At 34.8% G+C, this 23,644-nt stretch overlaps 1 protein-coding gene across 1 annotated transcript in view; it reads right to left on the bottom strand.

The window, feature by feature from the left end:
- Positions 1-6,635: 6,635 nt before the first annotated feature.
- The window catches only part of LOC107567811 (synaptotagmin-9-like), a 29,114-nt gene continuing 12,105 nt past the window's right edge, over positions 6,636-23,644 (bottom strand). The window contains exons 3-7 of the mRNA XM_016253578.1: positions 22,339-22,891; positions 15,493-15,613; positions 12,619-12,790; positions 11,510-11,639; positions 6,636-7,160 (exon numbers count right to left, since the gene is read on the bottom strand). Coding sequence (XP_016109064.1) covers positions 7,092-7,160; positions 11,510-11,639; positions 12,619-12,790; positions 15,493-15,613; positions 22,339-22,891 — 1,045 coding nt within the window. The 3' untranslated portion in view covers positions 6,636-7,091. The remainder of the gene's footprint in view (positions 7,161-11,509; positions 11,640-12,618; positions 12,791-15,492; positions 15,614-22,338; positions 22,892-23,644) is intronic.

Raw genomic sequence — 23,644 nt, 5'->3', positions numbered from 1 at the left:
ATTTGAAAAATAAAATATTACATATTAATGAATAAATCTGTATATATTAAATTATTTAATTGACAAGTTTTGTGATTTTTATTCATGTAACTTATGGCTTCTGACCTTTAAATCAAAACAGATTTGTAATTTTATGACATCGATATTGCTATATTTATTCAGAACCACAAGTAGCTTAACCTGTTAACTGTCACTGGCCCACTTGTCATTACATGTTTTAAACAGTAATATCTTAGTCTGAACCTAAAGTAATCTTGACAAACTATATATCGTTTGAAAGCTTAAAGACCTTCTTGCAATATTTTACAGAGCAACTGCAGTTTATTAATTTGTAGGAAGAGTACTAATCAGAGTCAGAGAGTGAGTTCTGACCTTTACTTTAAAATAGTGATGCACATATGAAATCATGAAAAATCTGTAAAAATCTCCATTCATTTTCATGTCAAGTGTTCAAAAGATAACATCCATTCTATTTTTGGAGTGGAAAAAAAGGTCTAAAAGTATTTTGAATATATAAAAAAAAACAATATGTTCTCCATTTTTGCAGTAGCCCCTCACTGCAGAACAAAGATCCAGGGGGCGGGGTTGGATCCACATCTAGGGGGTGGAGATGGTAGGTTTAGGGGTGGAGATGGGTGGGTTTAGGGATCAGGGGGTGGAGACGGGTAGGTTTAGGTATATGTAAGGTGGGAGGAGTTGGATCTGGATCCAACATTGCCCCCTGGATCTTGTGTTCTGCAGTGAGGACCATCTCCATTTTTGATGCAGCGTGAACTGTAACTAAGGTTCTCGTCGCATGTCTTTTATGTGCTTGTTAGATGTTGAATTGAAATCAAATAATACCATACTGCCCTTAATACTTCTGAATGTGATATCTACTTCATAAGTATTGAGAAAAGTATGGAAAAAACATGTTTCAGATCACTCTAACCATATATGGAAATAGAGGCGCCTTTATATGGTTACTAATGGGGTTTGATGGTCATCTAGTCGAAAAGCTTGGTACTATGCCCAAACACAATCTCTCTGAAAGCTCGTTTTTTGAGATAAAAACCTCAAATTTGGAACACAATTTGTTCAGATTTTTTTTTCTATTAGTTTTAGTGTAAAACATGTTTTGCAGAATATATATTTTATTTAAAATGTAAATATTTTAATTTTTACATTTTATATTTTCATTAACTTAAACTTCCATAACTTTTTTGTAATATAATTTTTATAACTTCACTTCTACAATAATCTGCCAAGTGTCTTCTTTAAAAAGAGACCAACCTTAAGTCTGTGCTCCACAGCATTCAAAATTGAATCCTTTCCTTTTCGATGTGTCTTCTTCAATATGTATCAGCTATAGCGAGTATAAGCTCCTACAGGTGAGTGTACGGAAACTTCAGGGATTGGACTTTCTTCATGAAAGGTTGGACATTTGAGGGTCTCCCATTGACACGACTTGATCTTGAGCTGTAGCTTCAGGCTGTTGGGATGGGCTGACCAGAGGGCATCCTTAGCATGGACTTCTCCATTGATGTTTTGTTAGCCTTGTGTGGTGCAAACATAGGTCCATTTTTTTTCTCTCCAGTTGAGACAAATACTTACTGGACTCATTGAAAGGGCTGAGGCTGAAGCAAGTACTCATAACAAATCAGTTTCTCAATCTCACTGGAATTGCATGACAGGGTCATGAAAGTGCCTAATGATTACTGATGTAAACCAGGGTAAAGGATTTCAGAATTAAGAGGCTAGGAGCATATTAGGATAATTTCCATAAGGAAGCAATTTCTAGCTAACCAAAAACAAACCTTATAAAAATCAACATACTGACATGTCTGAGAATAGATTTAAGTGGCAGTTGTGTGGTTGTCATGAAATGTATCAATGCAAAAAGTCTTAATGATCCTAAAATATAGTTTTTCTGAAAACAAACAGTTTCTTCTCTAATTGTGTGGTACAGTACAGTTTAACCTGCATGTTTTTGACATGTTTTATGAGATTCACCATACTATCCTCACAGTATACTGGTACACAATTCCACCAGTGTTCTCTAACCCTCCCCCCTGTGTCTTACAGGCTCAGGCTTCAGTTTCCTGGCAACAGAGAGGCTGAGCATGCACTGCCTCACACACATACACAGACACACACAATAAAGATGATAGCTGTGAGCCGAGGCAAGATAATGAATGTACCTCCATCACGACTGTCAACAGCAGGGCTCAATAACCAGAAGATCGACCAACTACAAAAAAAAAAAAAAAAAAAAAAGTTTATATATATATATATACATATATATATATTCTGTATGTATAATTACATTTCTGCATCTATGTGTCTCTTAAGGTCAGCATGCAATCAAACTCTCTTTACTTAAGGCTTTGTGTCTATGTACACTGAGTGCAAATAGCCAACCTTATTAGCAAAGTCTATTTTCACTAATTCTGCTCACCATTCACCAGATATTTTACCTATTTTGTCTATTAAAAATAACACATTATTTTTATTTAGTCTTTGTGTGAATAGTACACTATGTATCACCGTTTTATCACACAAAAGAAAAGAGTGTTCTTTGTATTTTACATCAAAAGTAATACAATAATACAAATACAAATTCTAACAATTACAATAGGGTTTCAGCACTACGTGCTTGAACCCCTAATTAATCCTCAGAAAACTGTCCTATCTCCCAGTGCTTTTGAGTAGCTGTTTTGTGAAGTCTGAACTGGTGACTTGACAGTGAACTTCATACCCAGCAGTTTTTGCTGCATTATATTACAAAAGTGTGTACTCAGATGGCGACCACATGGTTTGAGTGACTCTTCTTTTATCAAAAGCTGCACATGTAGTACTTGTTGCCTTACTAGTCCCTTCTTTTAGCACATTTAGAGAACATGGGTGATTCTAGTATTTCAGTTTTAGGGAGCTTTAGGCTCCTATGTATGAGAGGTCATAAGTTAACATTTTCAAATTAACAAATTAAAAGAACTTTTCCCTAGTGAAAAATAAATATACTAAAATGTATTTGAAATACTTTTTTGTTTTCATGTTAAGTATACTAAATTGTCTGCTAAGTCTGCTAAATTGGAACAACTTATTTTGTACTTAATGCACTTTAACAGTCCAACTAAAGATATACTAAAGTATATTTGATAGTGCTAAAGTTGAACTATTTCAAGTATACTTTAGGTACACTTTAAATATATTGCATTAAAGACTGATATTATTCAAAGATCATACAATCCTCATCAATAGTGACATTAAAACACCTTAACATTAAGAAATGTGCATTGTGCACAAGTAGGACTCCAAATAAAGTGTAATAAAAAAAAATTATATCAGTAAGTCTCAAATGATATGTCAGCAAATATGTTAATATATTTGAACTATACTTAATATAAAATAAATGCATTCTAAATATATGACTATTTTAGGTTGTTTGTCACTAGATGTGATACAACAAAGTGTCAAGATGCGGTAAGAGAGCACCGTGGAAAAACAGGGTCTGGGTCCAAATGCAGGTGGAACTTCGATTTAATAAACAGAAAGGCAGACAAAAAGAAACAAAGACAGATCAGAACGGATCTTCAAAACAGGATCAGGAATGGGATACAATTTCAGCAACATACATGCTTGCATCAACCAACTACGACAAATACAATTAATCAGCCAGGCAGAGTGGTGAGTGAGAGGATAGTATGTAGTCTGTGACAATGGGGAACAGCTGAGGGTGTAATGGGTGACAGGTGAGTGGAGTCTGGGAGGAATGGCGATGGCGACCTCTGATGGTGAGAGGGAGAAACACAGGGCCCGGACCCCTGACACAAAGACATGAACAACAAAGCCATATTTAGTTGTATTTTACTTTCCACGTACGATTTCACTGGAGCCGAAAGTGTTCAGCTCTTTACTAAACATTATTTAAGCATATAACAGTGCAACAATTCTTATATTAAACAGCCAAACTTTTTTCTGAGGCCAGTTATCATGATTTAGTGGTCTTCATTTAATTCATCCATGTTCCTGTTCTAGTTGGTTGTTAGGTGGGTAAGAAAAGAGCCAACTTCCATATGTCTATGATATTTTAGTCCCTAGATATCACTAGGTTTTTTATTTTTTTATTTTTTCTCAATTTTATTCTCCGCCAGATAAAAACCCTGTGTATGAGCAATAGTAACAGTAATGTGTGCCTTAACAAGCAACATTAGTGTGAAGTGACTTTGAATCAGTTATTGTAAGTAGTCATTTTAGCACGTTATTTCACGACTGATAGTTTATAACTCCACACCCCATGCTATGTGAGTCATCATAGTCTGAGTGTTTTGGTTAGAATTTGAGTGTTGCTCGGCAGTGAATTCATTTCATTTTAACCTCTTTCATTTTAACCTCTTGATCATGTGGAGCAAAACACACACACACACACACACACACAATGGAAGAAAATCAGCTCTCACTACGCTTATACAGCACAGACTCTGTCTACCCTTAATACGAATGTAATGAGGTTTTAACGAGTCTCTGGTCAGCACTTGCATCTCTGACCCATGACCTTTTAATGTCACAGACGTGATCAGAGTGCTAGAGAGAGAATGGCACTGTTGCAGTGTCGTGGTCCATGAGTACTGCGTAACCTGTTAATCCCATGACAAGCCTGGAATAATTGCCAAAGTGCTTTATAGAACACAAAGCCAACAAAACAATTAGAAATATATTTGACAATAAAGCTGAGCTCCATTTGTGACTCCACTGGTCTAGTGTTATTTCATCTGAGCACAGATCACATTAAGTTTGATATTGGTGACTATATATGGTAAAATTGGGCATGTGAAAGTGTGTTCATTGTAAAGCTGCATACACATTTTCCGAACCATTACACGTTGGTAAATATAATGCATCTATACTGGTTAGCAACAAAAAAATTATTATAATAATAATTGTATTATTACATGTATTTAGAATTATGTGCATGAAATTAAGTGCTAATGATAGAGGTCTATCAACATTTGTCTGGATTTCTGTGTAAAATGTGCTTAAAAGAGGAGGGCAGAAGGGTTTTGAAATGTTGATGAAAAAACAAATGAAACTGTTATTTTTCTCCAAACTGATCAGGTGTTCTGTTTCAGGTCGTCATATCAAGTTTTGTTTCAGTATCTTAAAGTGGTTAGAAGATCAATTCAGCCTCAATTCCTGCTTGACATTAAGCTGAATGTATATTGATACATTATACAAGAAAAAAAATGGTGAGAAATCTGTAGAAAGGTCCATTCAATATAGTATTCACACATCAAAACATAACGTAAGCAGGTGCTCGATAAAAATAAAGCTTATCTGAAATGCATAAAGACATTCTTTACATTTTTGGGGGGGAGCAGAAATAACAGATGGAGTCATAGACATTGATTTTTATTTATTTTTTTTAAGCAAATAAAATGCATCATTGAGTAAAAGGTCTGACATTAAATGATAATATACCCAGTTTAGCAATTTTTGGCAGAGTACAGTTGTCTATCAAAGTGTCATCTTTGTTGATAATCGTACACCTGTAAAATAAAAGCTTTTTTTGGAAAAACAAGTTTTGGAATCCAGAGATATCAAATAAGAATAACCTCCAACACTAAATATAATAAAACATAAGAGGTGCTGAAGCATAGGTTTTTGTTCAGTCCTGTTCTTTTTGTGACAAAAGATTTTCCAAAGCCATTTTCTATCTGGAGGAAACAAATGTATCTGATGAAAGCAAGACCTCGGGACTCTGACAGGAACAAATGGAGTGTGATTGGTGACAAAGCCAACAGATCAATGAATGCCTAAATCAATCTCCATGAATTAGAGCCATCTGACATGAGTTGCACCATCCCTGTGACACTTAACTCAGCACTTTCAACACGTCTGTTGCTTTGGTTATAATGAGCACGTTTGTTTAGAGCTGTATGAAGGCAAAGAATTTCTGTCAGACTCAATATGGGAAAATTAACTAGTTTCAATAGTCTCTGGAGTCATTACAGGGAAAATGGCAGGATGTTTTTTTCTTTTTTTTTACAACTGTAGTTCAATATGTGTCTGCTGCTATTTGAAATTCATTGCCAGTTCCAGTTGTGACAATATTGATATTCCTAAACTGATATATTGTACAGTGCAGCTTAAATGCTTCCACTAAAGTTTATTTATTTTTTTAGATTTAGTCAATAAGAATAAAATAAATAAAGAATCTGAAATAAATGCTAATGGAAAAAAGAAAAGAAAAAAAAGATAAACTCGTATAAACAATATACATGATGAGCAAGTCTTATAGGCTCATACAGTAAATGTTTCATTAAAACGTCTTTAAAATGGTAATTAACATTTTTCATTGGTCGGTCAAGGATTACAAGAAAGACTTAAGATGGCTAAATCCATGCGGCATCTTATTCGTTATGTTTAAAACTAAATCTAAAGACGAGAAAATGGAACCATTACACCCCTATTCTGCGCAGTGATTTAAATAATTGAGAAACACTTCATTTAAACCAGATTAGTTTAGTAAGAAATAGATGTTTAATAACATGAAAAATAACATTTTACTTGCAAAGTCTGCAAACAATTCACCACCATGACGCTTTATGACAAAATCCACAGAGCATTTCAAACAAGAAACAGAGAACATCTTGAACTTTACCACACCAAAACACACTCATGCGCTGTGGGAGGGTATAAATAAAAAAGGGAAATTGACATTCTATCCTCAAGAGCATTGAGTGACACACTGACACTCATTTAAAAACACATACCGAGACTGATTTAGAAAACATTTACTTGAAATCGAAACTTTGAGAACAACATAAAAATACTCTTTTCCACTAAATTGTATTTTCCAATTCACCATGAGTAGCACTAAATTACCATACAGTATGTGACCACTCAACATGCAGCTGAAACAATCAAGTATTCCCATGCAGTGGAAGGGCTTCCAGATGCACAGGTTGAAGAAAATGGCATGCCATTCCCTCTGTTGTCAGGAACAGCCAACTGGAGCTCTCTGATCTTGGGCCTCTGGATCCCAGGACAGAACATCTTGTGCATTAATTATCTTCTATTGTTGCTCTAAAGATGAGACCTTGGACCTCAGGCTATGGTGAAGGAGGGGCCTTCAGGGAATTACAGGAACCTCCCTGACTTCCCCCTCCAGTACTGTGATACTGCAGAGAGTGCAGGGGAACAAAGAACTAGTCAATTTAGTTCACTCAAAACTTCATTAGCCATGCTTGCATTGCTTTGACATTACAGCATTGGACATGTACATTCAATTCACGGTTCATGGTTCGAAAAACATCATGCTAGCATTTAATTTATTAAAATTTGTTTTTTTTTTAAATAATAATAATATTAATAATGAAATAATCGTTTTAGAATTGAATTATGCTAATTTCTAACAATTAGAAATTAGAAGTAATGGTCCTAAAACAGGCCTTTTAATGTATGTGTTATGTTGTGCTGAAATATGTGATGATACATTTTCTTTCAGGTGGGAGGGTAGAGTTAAAAATAAGTTGGCCTTTTAATAGGCAAAACTAAACAAAAACAGGATCTCACAGTACTCTTCACCTCAGCCTTCAAAACCATCTGCTGTGAGAGAAAATTATTTGTTTTTGCTCCCTGAAGTGCCACAAATGACAGAGCTATATATACAGTGGATGTTTGCTTTAAATAAAGTCCCTAGATAGTGAGTTTACAGAGAATTTCAGAGAAATTCTTACCTTTTTTAAGGTCAGTAATGTTTCAATGTGCTTGATTCTTTTGTTTTCCCCATGTGAATCTGAATTCCTTCTCAAAAGAACAGAATAACAGATGAAGAGTGTCTTCAATAATTTGAGCATGATGTTTTTCCCCTGCATGACTACTATGACCTTGACTAGGAAAATGTTCCTTAAAAATAGATCAGATTGCTTCAAACGACCAGAGCATCCTAGCTATGTCTTTTGTATGTGTGTGTTGCCTCTCTATTTCATTTGTTTCTTCTAAATATTTCAAAAAATATTTTTTTGTCAAATTACAAACCTATAAATAAATAAGAAATATGTTTCTAATTTTTCTCTCATACATTTTCTCTTATACATAATTTCCTCAATTTCAAGGTCACTGCTTAGTCCTATTTTAATTTATCCTAACAGGAGTAGAAGGGCAGTTTTTTTAAGCATATTTCATGAATTAATTGTATTCTGAAGCACAGCATAAAAACTTAAATGAGATGTTTGAAAAAAGACTGATCAAAATTAGAGAACACTTGCAGATACCCAATTTATTGGTGTTAATCTGGCTCCAATTTCCTTAATTATATGACAAACCTTATTTAACTGGCAGCACTCATTACGTACCTTACTGCATGTTTCGCAGCAGTTTCAAAGTGAAATGTCCAGAGAGTGGTGCTTAAATACACGTTAAACACGTAACCGTGGCACATTTTTATTACGTTGGTACAGGCACGTATTGCTGTGTTTTTATTATGCTGCTTGAGATACATATTGCGGCTGTTCAGAAATCAAATAGCCTATCCGTGAAGTGTCGCTAAAGGTTAATGCTCTATTGTGCTGGAAATATCCCCTACACCAAACCCAACCCTAAACCTACCCGATAGTGTTAACAAATGCAAAAGTAATATAAAAACACATTTGTTGATGCAGCTGTTCTGTTTTAACTCCCTTATGTGAATTTGAGCTGTTTTGTCAAACCGTAGTTTCATGAGGTTCGTACCAGAGCTCTTCATCACTCGTGCAATGCTGTGAACTACCGAGCAAACCTACTGAATTAGAAAACTCATGCATATAAAGCTGTATATGTGACGACAACATTCAAAAGTATTGTAATGTGGTGTTTTGTTTTATGTTCATGTTTTCCATGTCTTTTATTTTGTAATTGTTTCATGGTCCCTGTTTGTGTCATGCTTCCCTTAGTCATGTGTCTTGTTTCCCATTGGTTTGTTCTTGTCATGTGACCCTCTTGTTTCCTATAAGTAGCTTCATGTTCCCATTGTGCCCTCGTCGTGTATTGAATGTATTTAACCCGCTGTTGGTGAGTCTAGTCTTATGTCAGGTCTGCTTATGCCAGCTCTGTTTATGCCAGCTCAAGTCAGCTCAAGTCAGCTCAAGTCAGCTCAAGTCAACTCTGTGTTTCTTGTTTGGATATCACCTGTAAATAAACTGCACTTGGGTTCTCACTTACGCTCGCCTTCAGTGGATGATTCGGTACAAGTATCTGTTTTCAAATCGTGCAGGATGTTAAAATTGTTTTGAAGTCAGCATAATTTTCTGCAAGTGTGTGAAAATTAGCCTTTATTAATCAAAACTCTGTACCTGTAAATCATACTTTGTGAAAAGGAATAAAAGTTGTTGGAGTTTTATTGCCTTTAATAAAATAACTGGAAACTGCAGTGATTCGTACATATAGTTTTTTTTTTTTTCAGTTTTGCAGAAATTTATAGAGGCATATTTCCAATGAGCCTAGGTTGGGTTCAACACTGCAGCTTGCCAGTTCAGTGCTGAACACGGTAAGGATCTGTCATTGCATATTTAAGAGAAGTCGGACTGAAAGTGCACTCTGCAATGACCAAGCCTCTCATCAGCAGAAAGAACCAAAAGGCTAAGGTCACCTTTGCTGAGGAGCATGCTGTGTGGAGAGAGGAGAACTGGTCCAAAGCTCACTTTAGTGATGAGAGCAAGTTTAATTTATTTGGGATTTATAGGAAACATTATATTCGGCGTCAAACTGGGAAAACACTGAAGCCCAAGTGTGTAAAGAAAGGTGGAGGGGGAAGTGTCATGCATTGGAGGATGTTTTCTTCAGCATGAGTTTGGGCCTCTTATACAGCTACATGGTAGGGTGAATGCAAATGTTTATAAGAACCTCCTTCAACAACATGCAGTTCCTTCCCTGCAAGCATCTCCCAGTCAGCCTGCAATTTAGCCGGGCCAGAGTCCTGATCTAAATCTCTGGAAAATCCAAGGTGACAAAGTTATGAATAAGAATCCCACTACAGTTACCAAACTATGGAAAAGATGGGAAGAAGAGTGGACCAAGATCACAGCAGCACAGTTTGAGAAACTAGTGATGTCCTGTGGCCGCAGATGTCCTGAAGTTATTCAAAACAAGGGCCTCTACACTTCCTAATTTATTCTGACAGTTGCAACCTTCCAAAATTTTTGTTCTAATCTTCTTTTGTGCTTCAGTGGTTACTGTTCTCTAATTTTGATCACTGTGTTCCACAAAATAAAGGTTTTTGTTTAAATGCCTTAAATATTTTGTCAAACGTTAATAGAACAGTGGTATACCTACAGCTAATATGATGAAGATTAAGAAAAAAAAAAATCAAGTATTTATAGATTGGATATCAAAATTAGATCTAATAGAACACTGCATGTTTTATGCATAAAAGTAACTCTGAAGAAGTGTTGTTGTAATCAGAGGTGTTATGCCCATTCAAAGTGAGGGGGCATGTGCCCCCTCAGATTTCTGAGCCAAGTGGATTTTGAATGCAGCTTCCAAAAGACAAAAAAATAGCAGAATAATATGTTTATATTTGATACAATCACACCTGTGTGATTAGATCATTCAGTGTGGCACAGTATCAGCTGCTAAATTCAAATCTGCATTCGCTGGCTGACGCGTTTGTACAGCGCTGCATTATAACCAATCACACACAATTCTGTTGCGCTTATGAATGCAATGGCCAGTCAGAGGCGTTCAGATGAGTCATCGCTGCAAACACGGTGTTTTGTTCACTTGCTCGCTGACTGAATTATCTGGCGAATTCTCTCATCAGAAACAAGAAAGTGCAGATGTACGTACGAATGTAAGTAAGATATATTTATTTCACAGTGTAAACAGCTTCAGTGATTTTCAGTGCCTGAACTCTGGCTAGACTGAATGAAAATGTTCTTTGCTCTCTGTAAAATTAAAGTGTTATAATTCGTAACTTACAATATTGTTATCAATTCACATTAAATACAAAGTCAGTCGTATTAAAAATATTGTATGGCAAGACACCCATATCTGGTACTTAAGTAAAAAGATGGGTTTTTATGCATAGTTAATAGATTACACTATTAGTCTACTTTGCCCATCACCCATTATAGATCAAATAACATAATCTATAAAGATGCAAAACGCATTTACTTACACATGTTTGAGAATCGAGATATTGCCCGATATAGTTAACACATTTGGAAATATTTTGAATAAAAAGGGGAAAAAAAGAAATAAAACATAAGTCTATATCAGTTATACAGTGCTATTGTGGCTGCTGTGTGTCACATGATAAGCATGACGAGCCCCCCGTCCAGCGTCCATACAGTACAATGCTGGGGCTCTAAATAGACATCTACTGTCTTACCGACACAAAAGAAGAGGGATTCAAACAGAATATTAAACAAATCAATGTTTTCATCTCTTTTTAAACTTGAAACTGTATATTTGTGACAGTAGGTTTTATACCTGATGTATTAGGCCTGCTGCCCATTAGCAAATACTAAAGAGAAAGTCAATGTGGTCTTACCTCGATGAGAGGGTGCCAATGTGCGATGGGTTTGCGTGGATACGTCAACATTTCATTCCAATGTTCTCTGCCCAAACCCTCAGCATCATTACCTACTCGGCACACACCAATGACCTCATTGTGACCTACACTGTGTAAAGAGACAGAAAAATACTGTTTACTTCACAAGACTACTTTTTGCAATCTTATACTTTTTGCAGAACTGCATTACGTATCTCCACAGCCCCTTCTATAAGGCTCACATATTGTTATATTATATATGTATGTTCACATATTTTCATCAAGATCATTTCATAAGAAATGTGTGTGTACTTTTGTGTGTATAATTTTGGATTAATAGTAATATTATTAAACTTTTAAATTAAAAAAAATTAAATAAAAATCAGTTTTAAGCAACATTTCCCATCTCCCGGTTCTTGCCACTTTTTTTTTTTTTGGACTCATCTGAAAAGCATGTTCACAATAATGAACATACAATGGCGTATAGAATTAAAATCCACAAGCATAAAGTACATTTTAGGATGTGTTTGCTTTGCTTTGCCTTGTCCATATCCATTTTTAACATCCCGATATTAAACAACCAAAACAATGCTACACTTACAGATAAACAAAAGAATACAAACAGAATTACATGAGAATGCACAAAACTTATCATTAAAGGCAGCAAAAGCTATAATAATAACAATAACAACATCCACACCAGCAGATTATAACATTGTTTAATAAGTTTGTGAAGTCTCCATATGCATAATTGTCAGTTAAATATTTTTTTAATAAATGTATAATAATAATAATAATAATAATAATAATAAAATCATGTCATGTCCCATAGACTTCCATTGTAAGTGCCTTCTGTAAATGTGACCTATGTTTGAGAGATTTTTTGAAGGATGAGTCAAAATTCATTTCTGTGGTAATCAACAGCATTTTGCAGATGCTATGCACAGAGCTTAACTTGTTTTGAAACCAACACCTTGCTTAAAAATCAGAAAGAAAGCACAAAAGAACAAGAAGAAATAGCAACAAAGCAATCATCTAACTTCAATTGATACTCTAATAGCATGTGTCTATAATGGGCAGAAAGGACACAACATTTGTGAGACTCTCACCGGTCATAGTCCATAACAGCTACGAGAAGGCTGATTTGGTCAATGTTCTCTGGAGGGACATCAAACACTATGGCCTCATTGTACACTGGGTTTAATGTGTTCCTCTTGGTGGAGGTTTTTCTTTTTTTCAGTCTCCGTCCATCACACATCAGAGAAACTTTCACATAAGGATCTAGGAAACGAGTCCAAGTGGATAGTAAAAATAAGTAATGTTATCATAGTAAGAATATTCAAATAATATATCTTAATTTACATTTAGTGCCATAACCTTTTATCTGCAGTTCCTTTTGGACACAAAGCCAAAGAATGATACACATAAACTGAAAAGTTATTTTTAATGTCAGGAAATACAGTCAAAGCTGCAACTCTGACCATGTTATTACTATAAAAGGGAATCAGTTATTAATAATATATCTTAATTTACATTTAACACCATAAACTTTTATCTGCAGCTCCTCTTGAACACAAATCCAAAGAATGATACACATAAACTGAAAAGTTATTTTTAATGTCTGGAAATACAGTCAAGGCTACAAATCTTACCATGTTATATTACTATAAAAGGGAATCAGTTATTAAATGTATTTATGCATGAATGCAAATGTGACATTTTTTTTCACAGTTTTTCATGTATTGCACTGTGGGGTGGTAAAAGTTTTATTTTTTATCCTCTTGGTGGAGGTTTTTCTTTTTTTTCAGTCGCCGTCCATCACACATCAGAGAAACTTTCACATAAGGATCTAGGAAATGAGTCCAAGTGGATAGTAAAAATATGTAATGTTATCATAGTAAGAATATTAAAATGATATATCTTAATTTACATTTAACGCCATAACCTTTTATCTGCAGCTCCTCTTGAACACAAATCCAAAGAATGATACACATAAACTGAAAAGTTATTTTTAATGTCTGGAAATACAGTCAAGGCTACAAATCTTACCATGTTATATTACTATAAAAGGGAATCAGTTATTAAATGTATTTATGCATGAATTCAAATGTGACATTTTTTCACAGTTTTTCATGTATTGCACTGTGGGGTGGTTAAATATGTTTTTCCTCACAAGCTTAAAACGTTATCTATAAGCCTCTTACACATCATACCATAAGTTGCAAATCCCCTAAAGCTATTCTGTTAAGGAGAAAAAAAGATATTATTTCATTTCAAAATGTGTAAATAGAGGTATATTAATGAAATCTGAATCTGCTCATACCTGAAGCTCCAGTGATGTCCATGGCCTTCAGATTTCGTGCTTTGATCATGGTGATGGTCAGTCGTCCAGCAGTAGGTAGGTAGCATAGAGAAAACATCAAATCTCCCAGATCCACATTGTCCTGGCAACAGAAACAAGATTTATTTACTCCAATTTGCTATTCTACTTGTACAGTAAACACCTTCATTCATACTAATGACTGTTTGATTCAGTGATTTATTCATGCATTTGTTCATGTATTCATTCTTTCATTGACAATCGTGCAGAACATGGTAAATATAGATTACATGGAGTTCACAGAGGAACAAGCTGCCACCTTTTCATGAATTTGTTCATGGCACTTTGCATCATATCAGAACAACACTAACGTCAGCAGCATTAAAAAGTAACAGCCGTGCTATCGTGAATACTTTCTCTCGAAATAACTCTGCCGAGAATGTGAGATGAGCTTTTCTAACACCTATTCATTTGAACTTCACAATGATGTCTTACCTCCAGTCTGCTGAAAAAGGAGGATCTAACTGATGAGTTTCATCTACACCTGACCATCAGCTACTGCAATATGAACTTCACGGATATGGTTAAGAATGACAGAACCCATAAATAGCAGAAAAAAAGAAATATATAATCCAAAGAATGATACACATAAACTGAAAAGTTATTTTTAATGTCAGGAAATACAGTCAAAGCTGCAACTCTGACCATGTTATTACTATAAAAGGGAATCAGTTATTAATAATATATCTTAATTTACATTTAACACCATAAACTTTTATCTGCAGCTCCTCTTGAACACAAATCCAAAGAATGATACACATAAACTGAAAAGTTATTTTTAATGTCAGGAAATACAGTCAAAGCTGCAACTCTGACCATGTTATTACTATAAAAGGGAATCAGTTATTAATAATATATCTTAATTTACATTTAACACCATAAACTTTTATCTGCAGCTCCTCTTGAACACAAATCCAAAGAATGATACACATAAACTGAAAAGTTATTTTTAATGTCAGGAAATACAGTCAAAGCTGCAACTCTGACCATGTTATTACTATAAAAGGGAATCAGTTATTAATAATATATCTTAATTTACATTTAACACCATAAACTTTTATCTGCAGCTCCTCTTGAACACAAATCCAAAGAATGATACACATAAACTGAAAAGTTATTTTTAATGTCAGGAAATACAGTCAAAGCTGCAACTCTGACCATGTTATTACTATAAAAGGGAATCAGTTATTAATAATATATCTTAATTTACATTTAACACCATAAACTTTTATCTGCAGCTCCTCTTGAACACAAATCCAAAGAATGATACACATAAACTGAAAAGTTATTTTTAATGTCTGGAAATACAGTCAAGGCTACAACTCTGACCATGTTATATTACTATAAAAGGGAATCAGTTATTAAATGTATTTATGCATGAATTCAAATGTGACATTTTTTCACAGTTTTTCATGTATTGCACTGTGGGGTGGTTAAATATGTTTTTCCTCACAAGCTTAAAACGTTATCTATAAGCCTCTTACACATCATACCATAAGTTGCAAATCCCCTAAAGCTATTCTGTTAAGGAGAAAAAAAGATATTATTTCATTTCAAAATGTGTAAATAGAGGTATATTAATGAAATCTGAATCTGCTCATACCTGAAGCTCCAGTGATGTCCATGGCCTTCAGATTTCGTGCTTTGATCATGGTGATGGTCAGTCGTCCAGCAGTAGGTAGGTAGCATAGAGAAAACATCAAATCTCCCAGATCCACATTGTCCTGGCAACAGAAACAAGATTTATTTACTCCAATTTGCTATTCTACTTGTACAGTAAACACCTTCATTCATACTAATGACTGTTTGATTCAGTGATTTATTCATGCATTTGTTCATGTATTCATTCTTTCATTGACAATCGTGCAGAACATGGTAAATATAGATTACATGGAGTTCACAGAGGAACAAGCTGCCACCTTTTCATGAATTTGTTCATGGCACTTTGCATCATATCAGAACAACACTAACGTCAGCAGCATTAAAAAGTAACAGCCGTGCTATCGTGAATACTTTCTCTCGAAATAACTCTGCCGAGAATGTGAGATGAGCTTTTCTAACACCTATTCATTTGAACTTCACAATGATGTCTTACCTCCAGTCTGCTGAAAAAGGAGGATCTAACTGATGAGTTTCATCTACACCTGACCATCAGCTACTGCAATATGAACTTCACGGATATGGTTAAGAATGACAGAACCCATAAATGGCAGAAAAAAAGAAATATATATATATATATATATATATATATATATTTTTTTTTTTTAATTTTGAAATGTGTTAGTATTTTTGCTGTGGTGATTTATTGTGAATGTTAAATATTGTTTTATTTTTGTGTGCCATTTAGGAGCAATAACAGACAATAAACAGACAAACAGTGTAATAGACCACTGTGAGAAAGAATAACAAAATAAAAAAATCCCACAATCAAACAATGTCTCAGCAGTTTGCATGAGCCGTTATAGAGCAAACAAGCAGAAAACAGAAAATGTGTGCAGACTTTGTAATCAGAATTGCATTCAATCAGAAGCACAGGTTCTTTAATACAAAACACATAACACACTTTGCTTATAACATATTGCTTTCTATAATAAGTTACTTGCTACAAAGTGCCTCTATGGAAAAAAGGGAGTCTGTAGCAGTCTCTTAACTCTTGATTTTAAAACAGATGGTATCCAAGGATGAGACTAGCATCTGTCAGACTCCATATTCTTTTTTATAATGGCATTTACCTATTATGTCTAAATAGTCAGCATACAGGATAGTCAGCATATAAAGTGCAAAAAGAAATTAAAAAAATAAAAACAAGGAGGTGTGTTTGGTAGCAGTGAGATATTATGAGTTCATATCTGACACTCCACTGTATGCCTGAGGCTCATGCTGAAGATAACCAGGGGCCGTGCTGGTTGTGACAGTAAAAGGTCATTCTGTAGTGCTGTGTTATCTGTGATCTAGTTTCATAGAGGATCTGAAAAGCTAGTGGTCCTGCCATTTAGAAAGGGTAAATAAATACTCAAGGGCAACTGCTGCTCTTTTATACTGATATTGCATAGATGTATTGCCTGATTTACTAAAAATGTTAACAGGTATGGTTCAATGCAATAAGATCTATAGTTAGAACAAACTGGAAATGTTATTAGAAGATCCATCTGGATAAATTAGCCACTTTCATGCAAAGTATCTCCATCATTTACTAGTAAATGAGAGTCATGTTATTAGAGTTGGGCCAGATTTACAAAACAGGGCAAATTAGCCTGAAACTGAAATTCCATAAAAGTAACAATGGGAGTGGAAAGTTATGCTGGTGATCTACTGACAGTGTGTAAATAAACGACCACAGACGCAGCCAGATCATTTTCATAATGACCAACGCAATCTACCAAGAGCAGAGCAAATTAGCATAATGTCGCCTCATTTATAAAACATGCATATACACAGATTTGATCTTAGAGTGTGTGTATGCTAAAATCCACACCAAAGTTCAGATCTATACGGTATTTGACTTGGAAATGGTATTTGACATGGAAAAGTGCTTAGCGCCATGTCAGGGTTTAAGCAGACGTACACACTTTTTGTGCAGGTATTTGGAGTACTGCAGGTATTTGGAAATTTAAGCTATTCTTGCCACTCACCATTCTCAAGTAAAGGATTTGAACATTGACTGGTGCTCTATATTAATAATGAATTATACATTAATTATCTGGCATTTTCAAGGCAAATATCTGAAACCATTCAACTGTGCACAATTCCAAGATCATTTGCAATTTTTACATTTCAAATCTAAAAGAGATGTTCTTTTTGTATTTAAATTAATTCTCTCAATCACATGCACACACATTTGAGAAATAATTGTAAGATCAAATGTAGCACATTTTCTATGCAATATTTTATAAATCAGGCCCCAGGTGCAGGTAATCTACTAACAACACAGGTGCAGAATAGGTTAAGGCGCAAATACTAGTAAACTGACTTTGCATAATAAATTTAAATACTCTCTTCCCATAGATTTTGCATCTGAAAAGGGAAACTATTACAACTGCATATACACAAGTTTGGCCACAAAATAACCATGTTCACATTTTTCTATTTTTCCAAAATTTTCACAGCGTGTCTTTAGTAAATCCAGAAAAAAAAGAGTTTACACTGCTGCAAGCTGTTAGTAAATCTGGCCCTGGCAAAGTTCTTTCTTTCTTTCTTTCTTTCTTTCTTTCTTTCTTTCTTTCTTTCTCTTTTCTTTCAAAAGCTGTGTGACATTGATACTGTCACTGTATGAAAACTAATGGGATCACACTGAATCATAATATGAACACATTATACCTATGTTTATAATGTACCTAAACTGTGTAATTTGAAACTGAATTTCCATAACATGTCTCATCTCACATAAAACAATTTCTGGTCAAAACAACATTTCATCTACAAACATTTATGTATTTGGTAAGTAGTCAAATAACAAGCTGGATAAAGTACAGCCAGACCATCATTATCGCAAAATAAACACCTTCATGATGATACCAGACTGCTGTCTGTTTTGTGATAATGACCGACTGACCACTTATATTCACAGTAACTAAGAACTTTTATTTCTTTAGTCCTTATTTTTTTCCCCCCCAAAAGCAGATAAACATAATTTATATTTCCACTGAATGAGAAACTGCAATAATTCACTCCGGTCTTCTGTTTAGTAGGCACTGAGCTATACTGTACACTTGAATTTTTTATTTGTGATTGTTATGACAGATCCGGGTAGATCTGTCTCATTAGCTTGAGTTGAGTCTTAAATGAGCTCTAGTTATTCTTTTTTAATTTAAAAGAACAGGGTTTGAACATGAAAACATATCCTGTGTGCTGTTACTTTCAGAAAGTCACCAGTGGTTTTATTTAGAAATGCCCCTCAGAGTTAGTTCATTGCTTATGCACTGTAAAACACTGCGCTGTTTACTAGACTCCAGATTGGTATTGCTGAGACGTCTGGCAAAACAGAGTGGGTTTGGATGAATCAGGGTTTGGCCTACAATGGTGGATTATTTCTGAAGCTGAATTCATTGTACACATGTAGAAATTAAAAAGTTGACTGTTTACCAGAACTTGTGACAAAAGTAGTCTAATTAAGGTTCAATATTCAATATGTCATTGTATCAATAATATCTTCAAAAAGCTAAAACAGGAGAGATTTTTATGTTCTTAGTTACCCAGCCTGCTATGACCAATAGACAGTTATGCGCTTTATACAAATTTCACATAGCTGCCATTCCACATGATTTAGCTGTGGCTATTCAAATGTGTTTTGGCCATGTGAACTGACGCAGGTGTGTGATTTGTGTTGTGAGGGTAATGGTATTATAGATTTGTTCTGAAATGTATGCAGTTGCATAAAACAAATTATTTGCAATGACCATTTGGAACAGAAGATTCTGATGAATTAGTTCCTCATAATTACTGAAGTTTGAAACCCATCAATATACCATGGCAGCTTCCAATATTTGCCAACCAGGCAGCATTAAAGCAAAAGTTAAAGCAAAATAATAATATATAATAAAAGCAAAATGATCTAAATAATATCCAAAATAATTTGTCAAACTTTATTGACCCTCATGTTGTTCCAAACCTTTTTTTCCCCCATAGAACTTATGAACTATGATCTATTATGTATGAACTATTTATTTATTTATTTTCTAATACATACTTTCTTTTAATAATCATATATTTAAATGGCTTATATAAATGGCCTAAAAAGTAATGTGCATTTGAATAATCAGATTTTGAATCAAAACTTGAATATATTTGGAATATATTTTTTACACTGTTGAGTGTTCAGAAAGGTTAATGTAACACATTTCAGCTTCACAAGATTCTCAGTGATGTGTGACAGTGTGTTTAAAATAACAGCCACACATGGAGGAGCCATCTTGTTGATCTGACCCAGTACAGACATTCATTTCTAAATAGAGAATGCAAACCACTTTACACAAAGAAGCAAACAGAAGCAATCATCTTTGCCGATTCAAAAGCCATTTTCCTAACACTTCCAGTGCCATTTTCCTCATGGAGTTATACCTCATACTCAAAGGAGGGATCTTAGAGGAGTATGTAGAGATAATGAAGAAGAAAATTAATGAAAAAAGTTAAACAGTTTAAGTAGGGGGTATTCTAAAGTGAAACTGTGTTTATATGAACGAAAAATGCAGCCCAAATGTGTTTCCAAAGATGTCTGCCAAGTAATCTGACTTTCCTTGAAAGGGACTTTGGTTCAGTTCATGAAGATCTCTCCTAATAAACTGATGATCTAAATCAAGTGTGTTAAATAAGGGCGGCATACAACATTTCTAGTGCATGCTGTGGGTCCCTGGGATCATAATTAAAAAGCAAAGTAATGATAAAATGTATTTGGACTTTTTTTCTTAATTTGTCTAAGCTCCTTAGGAGAGAGATCCATTAACTTGAGTCAGATAAGAGAGATATGCAAAATGTGCAGAGCAGAGGGTCCCCAGGACTGCAATGGAGAACCACTGCTCTAGTTATTCAATGAGTAGTATATCTAAGCTGTCTTCTCTCCAATTAAGTAGTAATAATAATATTAAAAATAAATAAATAAATAAATGTATAAATTATACAAATAAGGGTGAGGTTCAGAGGGATGCCGGAAAACTGGCCACATGTTTAAGGTCCCAAAAGCTACATTTATAAAGTTCATCTTAGTAGTTCACCGTGAGGGATAACAATAGTAGTTATTTATTAGATCACAACTGCATTTAAATGTATGCTATTACTTACTAAATCATTAATCAGAGTATCTAATATTGTGTTACTCATTTTTTCCAGTGTAGTTATTCATTAATGATGGAACATTATTCTAAAATGATACTGAATGGAAATGCCAACATCTCAAATTATCATTATTATCATTATTATCAAATTATCATTATATTTTTATTTATTTATTTATTTTTCTGGTTGGTCCAGACAATGTGCTTGTGCAGTGTGCAGAAAATGCTGCACAAATTCTGACAGCATTAACCATTTTATAGTTGTTTCTATGGTATCTGGAGCTTTCAAACAGCAGCTGCAGCAATGCTATCATCTAACAACAAGAACTACTGTAAAGCCCAGGCAGCAACGGTGACTGACTGGCTCTTTTATTTAGAAGGTGGGATTTATTTCACTAGAGCTGTCATACTGGGCATTCCAATTTTACCCAATAATTGTAATACCAGTGCTTTGTCTCAGTGAACTGTGTGTTAGATAAGACATACTGTGCAGTGCTGTAAGGATTAAAAACCACTCCTTTATCATGCCATACTCTTTCTTCTTGCATAATGAAATAATTTCAATTGATCAATTTTTCATGTACATGTATTTAATTTTTTCCTTAGCAGTTTCATAAGTAGGATAATGTGTAGCCAACCACCAAATAAACCCCTTGAGGGTAATACGAAATTTGAGATTTTTGTAAGAATAGCAGTCCAAATGTTGATCACAGAATGAGTAGCAAGTGTGTGGCACAAAAACATAATACATCAAAAAAGATGTGGGTCAGGTAAATGCACAAAAAAACAAGAGTCTCTAAACTTACCATTGCTCTGTGAAATCTTAGGGCAGAATACAATTTATTTCAATAGGAATCTGTCCGATTGGGAGTTTCACATGAAGTGCGAAAAAGTCTCTCCATGATTTTGCTCGTATTCAAATTGGTCAAACGAATCCGCTCTGCTGACCAACAGAAAGCTGCTTGGTTTGAGCAGTAAGCAGTCATATATTGCAATAGTATCAACACTGGAAAATGGATCTTAATGGTGTGTCTGAATAATGAGTACCGAATATTTTTTTTATGCAATGCACTACAATCAAGCAACATGCTTCAATTTGTGCATGCGTGAAGCAGAAGATTTTGTAGATTCACAATTGCATTTGTTTTATTATTTTTTTATATAAATATTTTTTATTTTAAGCATTTCCTGACCAAAAGCTGTGTTTTGATGAACAAACACAGCAATATTGTGACAGTGCCACAGAGCCACAGTGTTTGCATTTTTTTTTTAAAGGGTAATACATATCTGTTAGAAAACACTCTCTGTTTTGAGAATGCCTCCCCCCTCCTTTCTCACTCTTTCTCTCTCCTTCTCTGAATCACCCCTCCTGGTTAGTTGATTGTGAAATTGGTTTTATAATGTGTCATTTTACCAAAGTAAAAGGGATTATCCCTTTAACTACCCCTTTAATTTGTTTACAAGATGGCAAAAGCAATATTATACAATACAAAAAATGTTTAGGAACTAGTTACAATTTTGTAATATTAAAAATTAGACAAATTATTCTTTTTTTAAGTAACAGCTATAGGCTGTTTCAAAAGAATGTATATTAGTCCCTGAATCTCTCAAATGTTTTGAGATCTATTTTCGTTCATCTCGAAGAGTACACCAAACAACGAAAGCATAAAAAATATACTCACTGAAGACACATACTGGATATCCCTGCAGAGTTTCGTCTCCCTGGGAAAGTCCACTAGATCCAGAAAATTGTCAACCACCACCTGCCCAATAATATCGTGGCGTGAAAAACGATCAAAATCGTAGACGCTGAAGTGCAGCTTCCTTGTGGGCAGGTCCGCATATGCCACAGGGAAGAGGAAGACCTCATCAAACACAGGGTTTAAAGTCTTACGATGCACCTTGGTCTGGTGCTTGGTTTTGCGGTCTGGGAGAAGGTAGATTTTTACATATGGGTCAGAGGTTCCAGAAAAGTCCTTGGCAGGGAGGTCTTGAGCTCGGTGGATCTTGACAATGAGCTGTTCCAGGTCACAGTCATATTTAAGAATAAAGTGGAGGCATCCACAGCTACCCACATGACTGCTTCGGTTGTCCTCGCCATCTAGGGATCGTTGTTTGTAGAGTTCTGGTTTTAGCTGGCCCAGACTCATGCCAGTCAGAGAGTCCTGCCTCTGAAACTGGGTTACTGTGAAGTCAGGGTTCGACTGGTTCATCTGACGACGAATTGAACTTTGCCTGTTGACATATCGTAGGAGTTAAAGACAATAATACTGGATATGACAGGCCTTTGATACATCATCATAAAAAATTAATATCAATAGTCAGTCTAACAAATAAAGATGCAAACTACTGACATTTTGCCAACTGTGTGTTGATTGTTAGCTGATTTAGTTAGTTGATTGTGAAATTGGTTTTATAATGTGTCATTTTACCAAAGTAAAAGGGATTATCCCTTTAACTACCCCTTTAATTTGTTTACAAGATGGCAAAAGCAATATTATACAATACAAAAAATGTTTAGGAACTAGTTACAATTTTGTAATATTAAAAATTAGAAAAATTATTCTTTTTTTAAGTAACAGCTATAGGCTGTTTCAAAAGAATGTATATATTCCTTATCCAGAAAATTTCTTGACATTTTATGCTGTAATTTTAATAAAAGCCTACGGCCTTAAAATTGTCCAACTTTAAAATGAAAACTGTATCTTTATGAGGTCAGTGTCATCTACTGTAGAGACATTTAGTGATAAACTCTGATTGGACACCAAATTGACCTCTCAGCCAGTCCTATTTTTGAGAGACTGACGTTTCAACAGAATCCATTAAAGTAATTATAGAAGGTTAACTTACCTGACACAGGTCGAGGAGGGATCTGTGATTTGCCTCTGCATGCGTGTGTTGCCATGAATACCATTCTCTTGAGTCTTAGACTCAACCTCCAACGGAATATCAGGTGATGTGTGGCTTATTTTGAGGGCTGCCTCAGGC

Source organism: Sinocyclocheilus grahami, unplaced genomic scaffold, assembly GCF_001515645.1.
Source record: "Sinocyclocheilus grahami isolate Dianchi unplaced genomic scaffold, SAMN03320097.WGS_v1.1 scaffold1190.1, whole genome shotgun sequence".
NCBI lineage: Eukaryota > Metazoa > Chordata > Actinopteri > Cypriniformes > Cyprinidae > Sinocyclocheilus > Sinocyclocheilus grahami.
The sequence above is the reverse complement of the archived record's forward strand: the minus strand, read 5'-3'. Positions and strand labels throughout refer to the sequence as shown.